Here is an 18,216-nt window from a genome sequence, read left to right on the forward strand (position 1 = left end):
GGACAAAACCCCAGGGCCCCACCCCTGGGGGACAAGGGGCAGGGCCCTCCCTTCTTAACCAGCTTCTAGGTCATGCTTTAGAGTCTCTGTGGCTTGAAACATCCAACCCAGTCCCACACATAGAAGCCTCCCTCACTCAAAGCCAGGACAGAGGAGGCTGCCCAGCTAGGCTTCCCCAGCAGGCAAAGTTAAGCTGATTCGAGGACTGACAGGAGGAAATTCCTCCTCCAAGCACCACGACAGGGCATCCTGAGATGCTGAGCTCAGCCATGGCTTCTGACAAAGGCTAGAGCACAGGGGAGAGCGTGTCAACCACACGGTCAGCAGGCAGCAAAGCACTCAGCCTCTCCCCTCTGGAGTGGGCGGGTGTATCTCCGAGAAACCTCAAAGCAGCTTCCGGTCCCTAAGATTACAGTCACAAAGGTGAGCATCGGGAGAGGCCTCTCAGAAGCATCACCTGGGCTGCCAAGAAGGGCTCGTGCCAGACAGTCCAACCCTGGCAGAGGCACCAGTTGAGGCAGGGTCTGGGCCATCAGCACAGCCCGCAGGAGTAGGTCACTGTTACGGAGCCAGCCTCGAGGCCAGTCCCCATCTGATTTCTCCGCAGGGCAAAGGAGGACAAAGTGCTGGGGGTTGGGGGTGGGCATGCAGAAACCCCGGAAAACCAGCCTGAGGACCCTCCCCCCCTTGACCATGCTCCGAGGGTCCCCGAGGCCACAATCCCGGCCAGAGCGCTCAGGAGGTCGGGCAGCGACCCCGGGACAGCGGAAGGTGGCGGAGGACGGCTCATGGGGCGGGGAGAGGGGACGGACCCCAGCGTGCCTTTGCGGCCCCGCGCAGTCGGACCCTGGCCGCCCCCGCGAGGTGTTGGGAGGAAAGCGCGGGTTCGGCGCCGCGGCCCCCACGCACGGCCGCGCCCCGCGCGGCCGCAGCGCCCTCCGCCGGCTAACCGGTCCACTGGCGGCTGCCCGCGTAAGGACTACACTTCCTAGGATGCCCTGCGCGCCCCCTGGCTCCTGGGAGTTGTGGTCCGGGGCAGGGCGGGCGCGCGCGTGGCGGGCGGGCGCGAGAACTACGTATCCCAAGATGCAGCGCGGTGCCGCGGGGGCCGGAGGTTTGAACGGAGGGTCTCCCGCCCGTGGCGGGGCTGCGTCTGCTGCGGCGGGTGCGGGAGGCTGCGGCGGCCGGGGCCGGGGTCCGGGCCGGGAGGCCGAGGCTGGCGCGGCGGGCGCTGGGGGCGGTGCCCCCGAGGCGATGATGGGCAAGGAGGAGGAGATTGCGCGGATCGCCCGGAGGCTGGACAAGATGGTGACCAAGAAGAGCGCGGTGAGGGGCGCGGGCCGCCAGGACCCCGGGACCCCCGTCCCGCCGAGCCCCCGCCGAGCCTGCCGAGCCCCCGTCAGGGCCGCGGCGACCACCCGAGGGGCAGGACGAGACTCCGCCCCGGGAGAGACTCCCGGGACACGGGGAGACCCCCGCCGGAGGCCGAGACCCCCGCCCTGGGCCAGCCCTGCCCTTCACCTCGCACCCACGGCAGAGGCCGCGATCCGGTCTGAACCTTGTCCCGGGAGCCAGCCGCTCTGGACTCAAACCCAAACTGCCAGACTGAGACCCCGCAGGCCTGGGATCCGCCCGCTTCCTCCCCTCACTCCGGAGCCCCTCGGGAGGCCGGGCCGGCGGAGACCCTCCTCGGCCCAGTCCGTCCAGGCCCTGCGGAAGCCCCGGCCCGTGCAGCCCTGACTGGCCGCCCCCCCACCCCCGTCTTCCTCCTCCCCAGCCGGGGCATCCTCGAAGTCCTCCAGAACTCCCCGCCGAGCCCCATCCCCGACTCAGAGCCCTCTGTCCCACCCTGGGTCTCCCACACCCATTCTCCGCCTTCGAGAGTTTGGAGTGTGAGAGTGGACCCCCTTCTCCCCTGGAGCTACAGCGCCCCCCTACCTCTGCCGGGCCTGGGGCTGCGGCCCCCATCATCTCATTTCGCCGGCCAGCCGGCCAGAGGCCTTTATTGTCTGGGAGGCCCTTTTTTCCTTGTCTGTTCAGTCCTCCAGGAACCGGGTTGCCCTAATAAATCCTCTCCCTTCCTTAGCCAGGGCTCAGCCAGCAGCTACTGGGGAGTGGGCAGATGCGTAGGCGCCCTTGGGAAAGAGCCCTAGGAAGCCCCCAGCCTGGCCTGGGAATACCCGGGCGCAGGACTCCCCCCGACCCCCGCGACCAGCTGGCCGGCTTCTGTCGTCCCTCGCCAGTGAGCCTCTGGGGAAGGCTGTGCCCGGTCTCGGGCTGGTGGCGGTAGGGGGCGGACAGCACATGGGGCTTCAGTTTCAGGCCCCTCTCAACTTTGGACCTTGGTGATCTGGGTATCCTCGCAGGGAGCATCTTTGGTGGGTGGTACCTGCCTCTAGGGAGTGGAGAGGAGTCCTGCCGGCTCCCTGAGAGGCTCAATAAACGCGACCAGCTCTCCCCAGACTGAGCTCCTGGGGCGGGGCCGAGGGGTGGTGGGGGCCGTGAGGGAGGGTCAGCTGGGGTCTTGAGATGCCTGCCCCACCACCCCAGGGCTGTGTGCCTGCACTGGTGGTTTGGGGGTGACTTTTGGGCTGAGCATGGTTGAGTCTGGGTCTTTGGACAGGGTTCTCCCCCGGGGCTGGGAAGGGGGCTGGCTCCCACGCTTTCATTCATCCATCAAGCAGCAGCGCCTGCCCCAAAGCCCGCATGATGCTCTCACCCCTGGGGCTGTGGGCAGCACAGAGCAGGGATGTGGGAACGTCTATGGCTGTTTCCAGAGATGACCAGAGAAAGAAGCTGCTTCCCCTCTGAAGGAGACAAAATAAATGCGCCCCAGCTGGGGGCAGAGATGGGCCACGGAACCCACGGAGGGCTGGGTCGGGCCAGGCAGGACGGGGGCAGGGGGCATCAAGGTGGAGCACCGCATGGATGGAAGCCCAGGGGAGAATGAGGAGGGGGGACAGGTGTGGACTGGGAAGGGGGCTAGGGGGCTTGGGGCGCCATGGAGTGGGGGGTGAGAGCTAGCAGAGGCTCCTGGTGGGTCCCAGTGCCTTTGAGGCCCCTTGGGGGAGTTGGGGGCCGTGACTGGGAATCACGTTTATGCCCCTCTGGTCCGGAGGCCACAGAAAGCTGGCGTTCTGCAGCCCGGGGCTCCGTTTGGGGGAAGATGATCGATCGCCGAGTGGCGCTGTGCCCTCGGTTCTGGTGACCATTTGTCCCCTCTGAGGAGCTGACTACAGGGCTCGACTCTGTAGCCCAAGGGGCAGGGCCCGCGGGGGTGACGAGGGGGAAGCTGCAGCCTGAGCAGAGATGCCGTCCAGATCAGGGATGGGGCAGGCTCTGCCCCTCCCACGGCCAGGCTGCGGGACATCTGAGGCTGTCGCCCCTTGGATGGCTGCCTCCTTCATGTCGTGAGGGAGACACGCACACGTGAAACCACACCGGTGGGTTCCGTGAGCCTTCTGTGGAGGAAGGCGAGGCGGGGAGCGAACGGGGTGGCGCCGGGCTGCTTGCCGTCAGCGGGAGAGAATGTGTCATTTGCACAGAGCTTTGGAGGGAGAGTGGGGCAGGCGTGTCGCTGGCAGTGGGAGCAGCGGGTCCCGGGGCGGGCAGCTCGGCCCCCTGAGGGCCCTGGGGAGCTTCGTCTGCTGTGGAGCCGTGTGGCCCCTGTGTGTGCGGCTACGAGGAAGCAGATGTGGGCAGGGGTGCCGGACAGAGAAGGGAGACGGGGTTCTGGCACAGCCGTCCAGGCGAGGTGACGCGGCTGGAGGGAGTGAGCAGGGGGCGTGGGGTGCACGTGAGGGGAGCAGAGGTCCCTGAGGGCTTGGCCCCAGCAGGCGGCACTGAGGAGAGGCTGCCTGAGCCACGTGGGCGGGGGATGTGGGACCCGGCAGGTGCGGGCGCCGCCCCTGCTGGGGATGGGCTTCGGCCCTTTCCCCTGACGGCCCTTGGGGGCCCTGGGCTGGGGTTAAGTGCACAGCTGCTCCCTTCTCATGCCTGCCTTCCCTGGGCATCTGACCCCAGGTGGATCTCCAGACTGTCACTGCCTCGTGTTCCCCCAGCCCTCGTGTGTGGGAGGAGCTGAGCTTGCCCACTGAGACCTCAAAGTCATTTACGAGGGTCCTCCCTTCTCCTTCCAGGAGGGAGCCATGGACCTGCTGCGGGAACTGAAGGCCATGCCCGTCACGCTGCACCTGCTGCAGGTAGGGCCCCGTGTGCCCCGTCCCCCAGCTCCCAGGCACCTGGCAGAGCTTCCTGCTTCCCACCCCGGCCCTTGGCTGGCATGAATCCCTGCCTCTGAGGAGACCGTCCCTTGCCTTTCTCTGTTGCTCCACGAGACAGGGAGGGGCATTCAAGGGCAATCCGCTGTGTTCCTCGCGAGGTTCCTGCACATGGGGCAGTAACCGTCGGGGGGGGGCATCCACCTCCCCTCGCTGGTGCCCAGCTTGCCCTGTGGGAGTCACCGAGGGTCTGTGGGGAGGGTCTGACCGCTGCCCCCAACCTGGCCGCTTGCCTTGCAGTCCACCCGCGTCGGCATGTCTGTCAACGCCCTGCGGAAGCAGAGCTCGGACGAGGAGGTCGTCACGCTGGCCAAGTCTCTCATCAAGTCCTGGAAGAAGCTCCTGGGTGCGGGTCAGGCAGCCTAGGCTGGGCGTGGGGGCGAGGGGCACCCGAGACGCGCTGGCCCTTGGCAGACTGTGCTGTTCCCGAGCCAGGGCCACCTGGGATCCAGTCCAGGAAGCACTGGCTCGGGCTGGGACGAGGGGGCTCCACGAGGAGCAAGGGGAGTTAAGGCTGCGCTGAGCCCTGGAGGGGGGCCTGGCAGAGCTGGGGGAGGTCGCCCAGGGGAGGAGTGTGGGGCAGTCAGAGGGCGGGGGGGAGGGGGGGCGAGGAGGGGGAGGAGGAGGAAGGGGCGTCTGGAGCCCCTCAGGGAACGGGCAGCCTCTTTCTAGGGACAGTGGGGCGACTGGGATGCCCCCACTGGACCCTGAGCTTCCCCTCCCTTCCCAGCCCCTCCTGGGCTCTGTCCAAGCCCTTGGGAAACAGAGCTGCATGTCCTGGGCTTCTCTCCAGTCCTGCGTGGCTGTTGGGCTGCGTGTTGGACAAGCGTATTTATTCTGGTGGCATATGGGACGCTTCTCGTCCTGTGGGAAGGTCCCCAGTGCAGGCTGGGACTCCCTCGATGGCTCGCTCTGGGGCCGAGGCCCAGCTGGGGAGTGGCCATGCCCGGCCTGCCTGCGGTGACCAGCCTTTGTCCGAGTCCAGCCGTGCCATCCGTGAAGGCCGTCACTCCGGGGGGGTTCTGTACTCAGGGAGACTTTTCAGGACCTTCCTTGGCTGCAGAGAGGACCGCAGTCGTTCGCAGGAGGCTGGGGCTGGAGGCAGGGTCCGATGTCCGCTGGCCGGGGCTGTGCCTCGGTGGTGGTCTGCCCCCCTCCCTGGCCCCGCCCTGCCCTCCGGGCCTGCCTTCTCCCAGCCAGCCCTCCCTTCTTTCCCGGCACATGTAGATGCTTCAGACGCCAAAGCCAGGGAGCGGAGGAGGGGCGGGCCTCTGCCCACATCGTCCTCCAAGGAGGCCTCCGAGGCCCAGGACCCCAGGTAGCACGTCTGGAAGGCAGACACACGCCCCGCCCATGGCCCCACTTTCTCGGCAGACCGGGGTGCGGATTTCCAGGGGCGCTGGGTGGGGGCGCTGAGGTCATCAGCCCTTTCAGCTCCTCGGAAGGGACTCTCCCCAGGGTCAGCCTCTTGCTGGACACTTTCCCTCCGGAGACTCCTCTGGGCCTTTTTAGCCCCAAGCATCTGAGGGGGGCACTCCGTCTGCCTGGCTGAGCGGGCCTGTGGGAGCCCGTTGCTCACGTCCCCGGATCCAGGCCCGGGCTAACTCTGGCTACCCACGTTGGCCTGAGGTCTCTGGCTGCCGGCCCCTCCCTCACCGGGGATGCCCCAGGCTGTGGCATGGTGCAGGCTTTGGGGCTACTGAGGCCTCCCTGCTCCTGCCGCCCCCGGGATGGGCTGTGGCTGAGAGGCTGCTCTGCCCTTGACCCCACTGGGCAGCAGTGGCCAAGGGCGAGGAAAAGCTGAGCTTTGGATTCACCGCATGGCTGTGCAGAGACGTGGGCTCATCTGCCCACCTGCACGTTTTAGTTTTCCTCCAGGAAGCCGCCTGCTTCCACTGGCTTCCGTGGAGGTCACAGGGTCACGAGATGCAGGGGTGTGAGAGGAGGGCCGTGGGTGGACAGAGCCTTGTGGACAGGCAACCCATGGAGGGGGGTGCCCAGACCTCCACGGGGTGGGGCTGCCTGCATAGTGGTGCCTGGTCTTGAGTGATCCCTCGTCCCGTCTGCCTCCCCCTGACCTGGCAGTTTGCGTTGGGCAGTGTGGCCCCGTGTCCCAGGTCTCCCTGAGGGTGGGGATCCCGTCTGGGGGTGTGTCTCACCCAGTGACCCTCACTGCCTCTGGCCAGACCGCGTGGACGTGCTGGACCTGACTGTAGATGGGCAGGGTTCTGGGCCGCTGTCAGGGTGGAGCAGACGGGGTCTGGGGGCATCGTGGCTGTGACATTGGTTTTTCTGGGGACCGGCATCTCACGGAGGTGCACGTGGCCCGAGCGGGCCTCTCTCCAGCCGCAAGAGGCCAGAGCTGCCCAGGACGCCATCGACACCCAGGATCACCACGTTTCCTCCGGTGCCGGTCACCTGTGACGCCGTGCGCAACAAGTGTCGCGAGATGCTGACCGCTGCCCTGCAGACGGACCGTGAGTGCCTGGGCCGGGGCCACCCAGCACACCTCGGGGTCCTGGCTCCTGACACACGCTTGATTCCCAGGTGGCCTGGGCCCCGCCTGCCTGTGGAGACCTGAGTCCAACCCCATGCTGCTGACCTTGGGGGTGGGGAGCCGGGGGTCTCTGGGGAGCAGGACGCCCGGATGCTGCACAGGCTGAGGTGTGGGGGGGAGCCGGCAGGGCAGCTGGTCAGGGCTCCTTCTTGCAGATGACCACGTGGCTGTCGGTGCAGACTGCGAGCGCTTGTCGGCCCAGATCGAGGAATATATCCTTTGTGCAGCGGCTTGGGGGCTGCAGATCTGGAGGAACGGCGGGGCCAGCCAGGCTCAGCTCCCCTAGTGGCCACTGTCCTGCGCCTTCGCCAGGGGATTGGGCGGTCGGGTGGGCGTGCTCGTCTTGACCAGGGGGCTCCTCCCAGACCCTCTGGGGTCTGACCGGGCCTGCGGTGGGCCTGGGTCCCGGGCCTCCAGCCTGCATTTGGGTCTCAGCCGGGAAAGCGTCAGTTGTCGACGCCCACGTGTGGCTGGCTCTTGCGACACGCCTCGCGAAAGGCCCTGGCTGACCTGGGGGCAGGGGTGGAGGGCGGGGCATCGGCCTCCCTACGGCTCCTTAAACGTCCGCACGCATCTTCCGGGACGTGGGGAACACGGACATGAAGTACAAGAACCGTGTGCGCAGCCGCCTCTCCAACCTCAAGGACGCCAAGAACCCCAGCCTGCGGCGCAACGTGCTGTGCGGCGCCATCACGCCCCAACAGATCGCCGTGATGACCTCGGAGGTGAGCCCGTGGGGGCGCTGGGGGCTGCCCCTGGCGGGCCGCGGGCTAAGCACGCGCCCCTCGCCCCAGGAGATGGCCAGCGACGAGCTGAAGGAGATCCGCAAGGCCATGACCAAGGAGGCCATCCGCGAGCACCAGATGGCGCGCACGGGCGGCACGCAGACCGACCTGTTCACCTGCGGCAAGTGCAGGAAGAAGAACTGCACCTACACGCAGGTGAGCGTCGGCAGCCCTCCCGGAGCCCCGCCCCTCCTCGGAGCCGTCCGTGCCCCTGCTGTGCGGGCCGGATCCCCCTTGCGCCTGGACACGTGCGGTGTGAGTGGTGCTGGGACGGGGGTCCGACAACCTAGTCTCCGATGGGGCTGGGAGCTGCGGTCACCCTTGGGGCCTCCCCCTTGCCGAGGACCCCTGCTCCCCAGTAGGCGGTCTCGGGCGGTGGGTCCAGCCCGTTCGTTCTGGGGCACTGAAGTTTGGGAGCCCAGCCCCCCTGTGTTGCTGCTGGTGGGAGGATGGGTGCCTGGTGGTGGTAGCAGGACTCCGCTCAGAGTTGTGGAGGTGGGCCCCAAGAGATGTTGAGGGGCCCTGTAAGAGGAAAGCGGTTGGGGCGACCGCAAGGTGGGGGTTGCAGGGCAGCCTCAGCCCAGGTGACGTGAGGCCAGCGCGGCCTGAGGCCGTGGGGGGCGGGCTCCCCAGGTTGTGACTCCTGGGAAGTCCTGCTCCCTGGGGCCTCCAGCTGCAAGGGACTGAGGCCCTGGGGCTGGGCCCCTCCCACCGTGGCCCTCCCCACAGGTGCAGACCCGCAGCTCCGATGAGCCTATGACCACGTTCGTTGTCTGCAACGAGTGTGGAAACCGCTGGAAGGTAGGTGGGTGAGCCCAGGCCATCCATCCCCAGCCCTGTTCTCTGGAGGAGGGTGTCTCCAGCCTTTGTGGGGTCTGTGGTGTGAACTGGGGGATGGCCATGCCAGCCAGCCTCCTGGGAGCCTTGGAGATGGTGGATGGAGACCCCAGCCCTGCCTCCTGCCCTGTGGGGTTCTGCAGGCCACGTGGCTGGATGGGCGCCTCTCACCTGTTTCTTGCAGTTCTGCTGAGCCCTGTGCATGTGTGCCTGCAGCCTTGGGCCACGGCCAGTGCTGGCCGTCGCCCTTTCCCCATCCTCTGCCAACAGATACAGCTTCTCTGGAGACCTGCCCTTTGCCCACCTGGCCTTCCTCAGAAGGCAGCACACCCTGCCCCCCACCCTGCCTGCAGTGCACCTTTCCCCCTCTTACCCCCCAGTTATTAAATGTTTCTTTTTGCCACTGTTTTTTCCCTAGCCCTTGGTCCTGGTGGGCCATGTACAGGCCTGGGCTTCAAGCTGGGTCCCCCATCCCCTCATCTCTGGTTTGATCTCCCCGACCCCCGCCGCTGCGGAGACAGCCCACCTCCCTGGGGTCGGGTGACGCTGAGGCTTGGCCTGTTGGGACAGCACTGGAAGGAAGAGCCCGCTGGCTCTCAGAGGGGCCTGAGTGTACCCGTGGGAGGGGCAGGGCTGGGCCTGCATAGCACGAGGATCAGGTTGGGGGGGGGGCTGTGGGCGCACAGAGGAGCCGGGGTCTCACGACCTCTCCGGGCACCGCAGCTCAGGGTCCAGGGATTACGGGCGGGAGGCTAAGTCTGGGCCCCACAGCCGTGCCTGCCTGCAAGCCTTCAGGATGCCCCACTGCTCGTGGAAGCAGTGTGAATGGGGGTGGACCCCTGACCAGACCCTCTGCGCCCCGGTTGCAGCGTTGAATCGCTTTACCAAGCAGAAACTCAGGGAACAGGGTGGCAAGTGTGTGCCTTGTGGGGCCTGTGAGACAGTACAGGTGACTGCCCGGCACCCGGGGTCTCGGGGAGGTCTCCCCCGTAAGTGTCCTGCCCTAGCCGGCCAGCCGCCGCCAGGGACCCTGCCTGCCCAGTGTCCCGTTGCGTTGTCACCCTTGGTGGCACCCTCGCGTGGGGAGGGCTGAGCACAGCTGCCCGCTGAGGCTGTTCTCTGAGGGGTGGGGTTGGAGCAGAGCACAGGGGCCCGTCACTGAGCGTGCTGCTCCCCTGCTGGGGGTCGTGGCCCACTCCTCGTTCTCTGATTCCCCCGCAAACGTGGACGGAGGGGAGAGGCTTTTACTTGAAAAATATCTTCAATAATAAGATTCTATTTTGGGGGGAAGAGGAGTGGAGTTAAATATGAAAACTTTGTTTTTGTTTTTTGATAAAACACACAGTGCCATGTTATTGGCTTAAACTCAATGAACATATAAAAGAAGCCGGGTCCTGCTGCCTTGAGCCTGGTTCTGAGGTCCTGGGTCTGATCCCGGGGTGCAGATGGCATCAGTTGGAGGTTTCCTCTTGTCACAAAACTAGACAGCACAGAGCTTCTGTTCTCCACCAAAGGCGCTTCTCAGGGGCCCCTGGGGCCCGGGGAGGAGGACCTTGTGGGTCCAGGATGCTTTCAGGGAGGGCGCCTCCTTTCACCAGGTGGGAACCCCAGCAGGAAGTGCTCAGTAGGGGTGGTGGTGCTGGAGGGGCTGCCTAGGCCCAGAGGCCCTCACGCCCGCCTCTCAGCTGGATCCTGGGGCGCTGGGTCCTCTGGGTGGGGAAGGGGGCTTCTGGCCTGCCCAGCACCTGGAGCTCCTGCCTGGGGCCGCCCGGGGCACTGGGCCCGGCGGGTGTGCCCGCACGTGAAGCGCATTTGTGAAAGGAGTCTCTGCCCGCGGGAGGGGCCCCGCGTCCAGGCAGCCACGGTGGGCAGTCTAGGCCTCACTGGAGGATGTGGAGCGGCCCCGGAGCAGCAGGGCGCGGTAGGCGGGGGAGCTGAGGAAGCGGGGGTAGGAGTCTCGGTGCATCAGCGTGTAAATCTGCAGCTGCGCGTCGTCAAACGTGTGCGCCGACGGCTCCTGCATCTTCTTGTTGACGCCCTCCCGCACCCGGGAGTCCAGGCTCACCTGCGGGACAGGGGCCGCGGTCAGGGGCCCGGAGGCGCCCCCGCCCCCCACCCCGGTCCCCGCGCGGCGCACCTCCTTGGGGGACAAGATGGACACATAGTCCTCGTAGATGAGCCGCGCCTTCTCGTCCACCACGTGCTGGTTGGCCTCGGCCTTGAGCTCCTCGCAGGCCAGCCAGAAGAGCATGTTCTCCTCGCTGTACTCGGTGCGCAGGAACTCGCGGAACACGCTGCGGCCCGCTGGACTGTGCATTAGCTTGTCGAAGGACTGCGCCCAGCTCCGCACCTCCTCTGGGCTCGGCGTGGCACTGCGGGCACGGGCATCCGGGTATCGGCCACAGGCCGCGCCAGGCCCCGCCCCCTCCGCCCGGATCCCCCACACCTCCGCCCGGATCGCCCCCCCTCCCCCGCCCCGCACCGCGCAGACCCGCGGCGGAGACTCACCAGGCTTCGCAGCTGGGGAGGGGCTGCAGCCTGCTCTCTCGGGAGGCCCGCCACGCTCGCCGCCGCTCCTCGTTCCTGCCGGCAGAGGGGACGGTGGCACTGCCCTCCGCGGCACGCGTGTGCGCGCAGGACGCTGGCCACAGTGACACCGACACGCGTCTGTATGGGCACGAGGCCTAGGGGCTCTCAGCACACACGTGAACCCCCTGCAGGGTGGGTCGGCTCCTTTCCCGATCTCCGGTCCGGCCCTGGGCCCGTTGTCTTGCCTTTGGGGCTTCACAGGCCCCTCGGGTACCTCTCCCTCCCTGGCCTGACCTCGACCCCCACTGCTTTCTCCCAGAGACTCCGACTGATGGGGAGAAAGCCCCCAGCCCGTGTGTCTGGCCCCTGACTGTCCCTCGGGGCCCTGCTTCTCTCCTTAGTTCCCGCCACAGCATCAGTGCTGGCTCCGCAGTCCACACCTCCAGCTGGACCTCTCCCCAGGGTCACTGAGACGGCTAACAGACACCTCAACCTCAAAGGTCCAGACAGAACTCAGCTCCCACCCTACCCCCACCCGCCAGACGCCAGACTCCTCACTCCTCGCTTGGCCCCTCGTGTCTCTACCCCCAGGCGGTCCCTCTCCTGTTTCAGGCCTCAGTCGCTCACTGCTCAGCTGATCCCCCTTTGGGTCCCCTCAGCGCTGTCCACGCAACAGCCACGGGGTGGAAGCCTGAAAAGGGCCAGGCCTCTGCGAGGCACAAAAACCCCAACAGGTTCCCTACGCGCCTAGAAACCACATCCCCCCCGGAGGCCCCACGCCCACCCCCTGCACTGTCCCAGGGCCAGGTCTCTGCTTAAGGCTCCTCCACCTGACACAATGTGTGGGGCCTGCTTTTGCTCTGCTGTAGGTCCCCAGGGCCAGTCTGGGCGGGCTCACAGTAGACACACGCGTGCGTGCGCACACACACACACGTGCACGTGCTGGCTAGGTGCCTGCATGTGGACACAACCTCGGCACACCAGCCATGAAAATCACACACACAGAGGGGCCTGGGCACTGGCCGCCGGTCACCAGACCCCTGGACGAGTGCTGTGGGCGGTGCGTCAAAAGCCCCCCGAGGGGCTGAGGAGTGGGGCCCTGGATCCCAGGTCTGCTCAGTGCCCCCTGCCCACCGGCACACGGTGCACCCCCGGCCCACGTACCAGGAGCAGCTGCAGCAGCAACACCAGCACAAGCAGCAGGGGTTGCGCCTGGGGGGAGCTGGGGGAGCCGCATCACGACTGGACATGGAGGGAGGCTGGTCCCCCTCCTCCGGCCCTGTGTGCTGGGGGAAGACGGGGCCGTGTCAGCCTCCAGGCAGAACCTGTGGGAACCACCTGCTTCTCCCCCCGCCCCCCCGCCTGCTGGGGGCCTGCTTGCTCCCGGCGGGGCGTGACCCTTCTGGCCTCCCAGGTGTCCAGCGGTCTCCCAACTCCTAGTCATGCCCCCAGCCCCCGAGGGACAGAGTCAGCGGTGGAGGCGGCCCACCTGCTTCTCAGCCTCAGGCGGGGTGGGCATGGGTGGGTGGAAGAGGTTGCCGGGGCTCCGTGGTACCTGCTCCAGGACCCTCACCACAGCCTGGGGCTCTGAGAAGAGAGGCCGGGACTCTCATGGAGGACCTGACACCGGTGGCAGCCTGTCCCCCTGAAGAGGTCCCGAGTCTCTCCCTCCTCCCGGAGGTGTCCCCCGGCCCCCTGCCCGGCCTCCCACCTCCAGACCGCTCTGCCCAGGCCCTGACCCCCACTCCAGTCTACACTGTGGCTATGAGGGTATGTGGGGTCAGGAAGGAGGGGACCCCAGACAAGATCTCCACAGGAGGTTCTGGGACACCCCCATCTACTCGCTCCCTGGGAAGCCGGAAGCCAGGGTTCCTCTTTCTCGGTTTCCGGCTCCTGGCCCCTCCCAAGGGGGCTGGAGGCCCCCAGAGTCTGGGGCTATAAGGGCGGTGCATAGGGGTGGTGGTCAGACATTTAGACCCCCCATCCCAGCTCCCTCCATCCCAGGTTTTCCTCGGCTGCTGGGAGGTGGTGAGGGTTGCTCCCCACGAGGAGTCCGGATCAGCCCTGGGGAGGCTCCCCACCTGCTCCTGGGGACTCAGCAGGGGCAGCAGACCAGGCCTGCAGACAAGGAGGACTTGGGGCTGGGGCGGGACGTCCTGAGGGTGCGGGAAGTGCAGCAGGCACCGGTGAGGACGGCCGAGAGCCGCCAGGGACCGCCACCTTCTCGGCCCGGTCACTGGCCCGGCGCCCGAACACTCGGCTGTCACCTTCCCGCGCCCAGGGTCTCCCGGCCTCCCTTCCCCTCCCACCGCCCCCCCCCCCAACAGGCTGCGGAAACCGCTGCGGCCCCAGGCCTGCCACAGGGCAGGGCGGGCGCGCCGGGCGGCGGCGGGGGATGGGGTGCGTCCTGCTCCCGGGCAGGTCGGAGCCGCGGGGTCCCTTCCGCTCGGCGTCGGGGCGCACCTTCCACGGTGCGGACGCGCGGGGGGCGTCGGAGCCCTATCCGGGTGAGCGGCCCCCGCGGGAAACCCGCGGACCCGAGCCGCGGGGGCGGCCAATCAGGGTCCAGGAGGCAGTTTTGAACGCCTCCCCACCTGCCTCCCAGTCTCTACCTCGGCCTGCGCCCACCTCGGCCCAGGCGAGGCGCCCCGCCCCACCCCCGGGGCCGGGGGCGTCCCCTGGCACGTCTGCCACGCGGACCTTCCTGAAACCCCGTCGCGAGGTGCTCAGGACTTGGTTTCAGTTTATTTTCTCATTAAATGATCATCTGCCCTGCTGCCCCCCATCCCTCAGCTCTTGGCCTTTTAATGTCTGTTTGGTCCATGTTGGCCTCGTGGGGTGTGCAATGGCAGAAGAGGAAAGTGGACGCTCTGGGATAGGCCCCGGGGCAGTCACCAGGCTAGGCAGCTCCTGCCTCCCAGCCACTGACCGGGTGCTGCGCTCAGAGGTGACAGCCCGGGATATGCACACCTGGGGCACCCCTGTCTCCAGAGGCTGGGCATGCGGAGGCCTCGGCCTTGACCCAAATCTGGGGGCCAGGTGTAGGGTCCCACGGGGCCTTGGCCACTTGGCCACCTGCCTGGCTTCCCCTGAGATCGCTGGGGGGGGGACCCTCCAACTGGATCCCACTGGCTTCCAGCAAACAGATGGGGAAGAAGCAGCCCGACAGCATGCCTACCCTCAGGGGTCAAGTTTCTAGGGAAAGGAAGGGGTGTGGCAACCTCTGAGGTCTGGTAGCTGTACCCCAGACGGGCTGTGACTTCCCCAGGCAGAGCGGCTCTTCCTCCTCTGCACCCCCGCCCCCCCAGCACCCTGAAGACTGTACCCCTCTAGGCTGCCTTCTCCAACTCAGCTCTGACTTGGACGAGGGGACCTGCCTGAGGATGCAGGGCCTAGGTGCTGGGGCGGGAGAGGCAGGGGGAGAGGCCGTCCCTTCTGTCCTGGTTGTAGGCCCTGCACCTGGTCACCCATCCCTGGGCCTGGCTCCGTGCACCTCCTCAGGCTGGCTGGGGCCACCTGTGCCCCTGGGGCACCTGCTCTCTTTCTTGGTGGGGGTACAGGGTCTGAACCAGGGTTCCCGCCCCTCATTCGGGCACGTGGGAGGGGGCTCCCTCCCCTACCCCAGCCCCTCCAGGCTTTGGTCCCTAAGTCTGGGATAGGAGAAGCTGGACAGGCAGCAAGTTTGGCCTCTGGGGACAGAGGCTCCCTTGGGAGCGGCTGCTGCTCGGCTCCACAGAAGGAAAAAGAACGTCCCCGAGCCCGCCCAGTCCAAAAAAAGAATAAGAAAATGTGACAATCCCAGGAAAAAAATGCCATAACCTTTGGGAGGGGGGTTGACAGAGGGGCTCCATTCCCTTCTGCTCACCCTCCTCAGCACCTTTGCTGTCTGCCGCGCCGCCCCCCGCCCCCGTAGGTAAGTCCCAGCCTGGCTCCTCCAAGGCAGGCCAGGTCTTTCCTAGCCCTGGTGACCCTCGCCACTGCCCACCTCTACAATGGTGGGGCAACCCACTTCTCTCCCTCCCTCTCTCTCATGGCGGGGTTGGGCCTGGAGAAGTCTGCCCCTTCCTCCAGCCTCTGACGCCCCCACCCCAATCTCAAGGAACTCGCCGTGCGCCCCACTCACCAGCGACCCAAAGGCGAGGCAGGGGCGGGAGGGGCCAGGTTCGCTCTGGGCCCCACCCTGGCTGCCGAAGGGGCGTGTACTGCAGCAGCAGGACTCAAGTCAGACGGCAGGAGGTCCTCCTGCGCGTTCTGGAGCGAGGCTGGCGCCTGGAGCCCCCGATCGGCTCGGGCCGGGGGCGCAGCGCCTTCCCTGCGACTGGCAGGGATGAGTGGCTGCCAGATGCAACAGGGTGGGGGCGGGGGCAAACCGGGTGTCCCGCCTCGGCCCCTCCCCACAGGCTGAGGGGGGGGACGGGAGACGCGGAAACCTGGGTTCTTCCGGCCCCCCCCCCCGCTTTGAGCAATCACTTCCCCAGGCTTCGAGCTGCAGAAAAGGGGAACCCGGCTGCAACGGCCCCTCCCCCACGCGCGGGGACGGGCTCCAGTCCCGCCGCGGCCCAGGGTCCACGTGGACCCCGCGGCGGAGTCCTTGGGGCGCGGATTCCGGCGCCGGTTTCCGAGGCTCCCGCCCCGCACGGCCCCCGGGCCCTGGCCAGAGGGGCAGGGCCGCGGTCCTCGGCGCCGCGCGCGCGCACTCACCGGCCGCGCTCCCGAGCCACTCGCGCCGCAGCCGCCGGCCCGCGCGCTCCGAGGTCCGGCCGAATCGTCGGGGAGCGGGCGCAGGCTTCAGTGCGCAGGCGCCTCGGCCTCACTTCCCCAAAGCGCGGGGCCGGGACTTCCTCGCGCGGGCAGACGCCGGCCCGGCCCGCCCCGCCCGGCGCGCCCCGCCCCGCGTTCGGCCGGCTCCTCGCCCCACGCGCCCACTCCCCATCGCCCCGCGCGCAGGAGCGCGGCGCCTCCGTCCCCACCGTCGCTTAGGATGGCCTGTGCAGATGATGGGGCCTCTGGCCCCCCGGGGCGGCTGAGTTGGTACTGCGGCAGCTGGGGGTGTGGCCGTGCCCCAGCTCTGCTCGGCAGGGCCGGTCCAGCGTTGCCGTTACGGGGTGGGGTGGGGTGGAGGTTGTGGGGGGGGCGTCCCCATAGGTTACTTGCCCCGCTCGAGGGAGAGGCCCCCTGGAAAGGACTGTCCCCCGTGGTCAGTCCCGGCCTGGCCCTAGCCTCTCTGGCACTGGGTGTCCTCACCTGTGAAATAGGGTTAAGGGCGCGCTGTCACCGTGCTGTAGGGGACTTCCCAAGGAAGGGGGTTCCTGGGCTTCGGTGCCAGTGATGCCGGGGGTACTGGTTCTTATATCCGGGGTCGCCAAATGTCCCTGTCTGCAGGGCCTGGCTGAGTCCCTTTCAACCCCTCCAGTTGCCCCCAGATGTTCTACAGTTTAAAGCCACACCTCCCCTTTGCCACGAATGCCCGTCCCTTCTCTTCGGACAACTCTCCTCGTATCTTATGACCTGGTATAGCTGTGAGTTAAATCCCTCATCCCAGCATGCTTTGGGCCAGTGTCTGCGTGGCCCTGGCCCCCGACCGTAGGCAGCTCCTGTCCCCGGCGCCCAGGGCCCGCTCACAATCTTATGACCTGGTATAGCTGTGAGTTAAATCCCTTATCCCAGCATGCTTTGGGCCAGTGTCTGGGGGGCCCTGACCCTGCTCTGGAAGTGGTCTGCAGTGTCTGGGGGGCCCTGGCCTCCGACCGTACGCAGCTCCTGTCCGCGGCGCCCAGGGCCCGCTCACAATCTTATGACCTGGTATAGCTGTGAGTTAAATCCCTTATCCCAGCATGCTTTGGGCCAGTGTCTGGGGGGCCCTGACCCTGCTCTGGAAGTGGTCTGCAGTGTCTGAGTCCCCCTGGCCTGTGAGTTAAATCCCTTATCCCAGCATGCTTTGGGCCAGTGCCTGCGTGGCCCTGGCCCCCGACCGTACGCAGCTCCTGTCCGCGGCGCCCAGGGCCCGCTCACAAAGTGCCTTCCAGTTGCTCGGGTTGCAGGTGCTCGCTGTCTTCCGCGCTCTTGGGGGCATAAAGGGCAGTGGAGATTTTACGTGCGCTCCTCATTCATCCAGCAAATGTCTGCGTGTCCCCTGTGTGCCAGTCAGTGGGACCTGGCAGCGCGCAGGACAGACAAGCCCCGGAGCAGACAAGAAGTGGACTTGCAGACTGGGTGAGAGGTGAGGAGAGCTAAGGAGAACCACAGAGCGACGAGGGGGGCGTTTCAGTGCTACCGCTTGCTCAGCACGGGACGGAGCTGGAGCCGCTGGCAGGGCAGCAGGGCAGGAGCTGAGCTGAAGAGGGTGCGGGCCAAGGTCAGGGAGGAGAGAGGGGCCTTGCAGTGCGGGGGACGTCTTGATGCCCTGTGCCCAGGGGGCTTGGCTGCCGTGGTGGCGGCCTGGCTGGGACGGGGCAGAGGCTGGAAGCCTGCCCAGATGGGAGGTGGCTGCTTCGTGTTTAGCTTAGATAGCAGTCCCGGGCAGTGGGTCCTTCAGAGACGGGCCAGAGCTTAGTCAAGGTCACACAGCCCTGCCTACGCCACGGTACTTGACGTGGCATCTTCACCCGCCTCCTGAGACGTGTGGGGCAGCTGGATGCGGGTGTGGGTCAGCGCACTTCTCTTCCACTCAGGCCACACTCTACGCTTCTCTGGCCCTCCCCTCCCCCTCCCAGCCCCCCATACACTGTCCTTCCTCTCTCCACCCCCGCATGTCCCCCGGCCACTTAGGCCTCTCCGTGCCCCTTGCCTCGGCCCTCCTGGGTCTTCTGCCCTTCCTCTGGGGAGTCTATCCCGTATTCCACAGGAGGAGCCAGGTGGGCTGGGCAGGGGCTCATTCAAGGCTGTGCAGCAGGTAATGCTGGGGATGGGATTTGAACCCAGGACCCTCTGTCTAGAGCATGAGCTCCCAGCCCCCAGTACATTGGGCTGCGGCCTACATACTTTGCTTTCCCACAGCAGAAGCCTCCTTCAGGCCCTGCAGAATTGTCCTCGGCCACTTTCCTGGGCCTTCTCTGCAGACCGAGGACCCCTCCCTGGTGTGGGGATCAAAGGGTGCCCATGCGCCAGCCCCACGCCTGGTGCAGAGCTGTCTGTGAGGCTGCCCTCTTGCTGGCCTCCTCGGGGCGGTGGGTGCCTCTCTCATCCTCTGTCCTCAAGTGCCTGCCCGATGCCCTCCTTCCCCTCGCCC

The 18,216-nt window shown here is 67.0% G+C and overlaps 2 protein-coding genes across 4 annotated transcripts; one reads left to right on the plus strand and one right to left on the minus strand.

Annotated features, from left to right (window-relative positions):
• The first annotated feature begins 1,136 nt into the window (after positions 1–1,136).
• Positions 1,137–8,861, plus strand: TCEA2 (transcription elongation factor A2). Its single transcript, XM_082671484.1, has 10 exons — positions 1,137–1,326; positions 4,140–4,202; positions 4,521–4,626; positions 5,508–5,598; positions 6,627–6,757; positions 6,993–7,049; positions 7,408–7,562; positions 7,632–7,778; positions 8,352–8,423; positions 8,644–8,861. The coding sequence occupies exons 1-10, from the start codon at positions 1,255–1,257 to the stop codon at positions 8,650–8,652; spliced, it is 903 nt and encodes a 300-aa protein (XP_082527610.1). The 5' UTR covers positions 1,137–1,254; the 3' UTR covers positions 8,653–8,861.
• Positions 8,862–9,657: 796 nt separating this feature from the next.
• RGS19 (regulator of G protein signaling 19) lies at positions 9,658–15,721 on the minus strand. 3 transcript variants are annotated; one of them, XM_082670044.1, is made up of 6 exons: positions 15,112–15,721; positions 12,478–12,575; positions 12,153–12,274; positions 10,968–11,042; positions 10,597–10,831; positions 9,658–10,524 (listed from the first exon to the last, which is right to left on the minus strand). In XM_082670044.1, exons 2-6 carry the CDS (start codon positions 12,505–12,507, stop codon positions 10,333–10,335), a joined length of 654 nt encoding a protein of 217 aa, XP_082526170.1. In that variant the 5' UTR covers positions 12,508–12,575; positions 15,112–15,721; the 3' UTR covers positions 9,658–10,332. The 3 variants fall into 3 exon arrangements, with proteins under 3 accessions (XP_082526170.1, XP_082526172.1, XP_082526171.1); XM_082670046.1 differs by lacking the exon at positions 15,112–15,721 and adding an exon at positions 13,070–13,144; XM_082670045.1 differs by lacking the exon at positions 12,478–12,575.
• Positions 15,722–18,216: the final 2,495 nt, after the last annotated feature.

The sequence above is a fragment of the Grampus griseus genome (genome assembly GCF_964374135.1).
Source record: "Grampus griseus genome assembly, chromosome: 14".
Taxonomy (NCBI): Eukaryota; Metazoa; Chordata; class Mammalia; order Artiodactyla; family Delphinidae; genus Grampus; species Grampus griseus.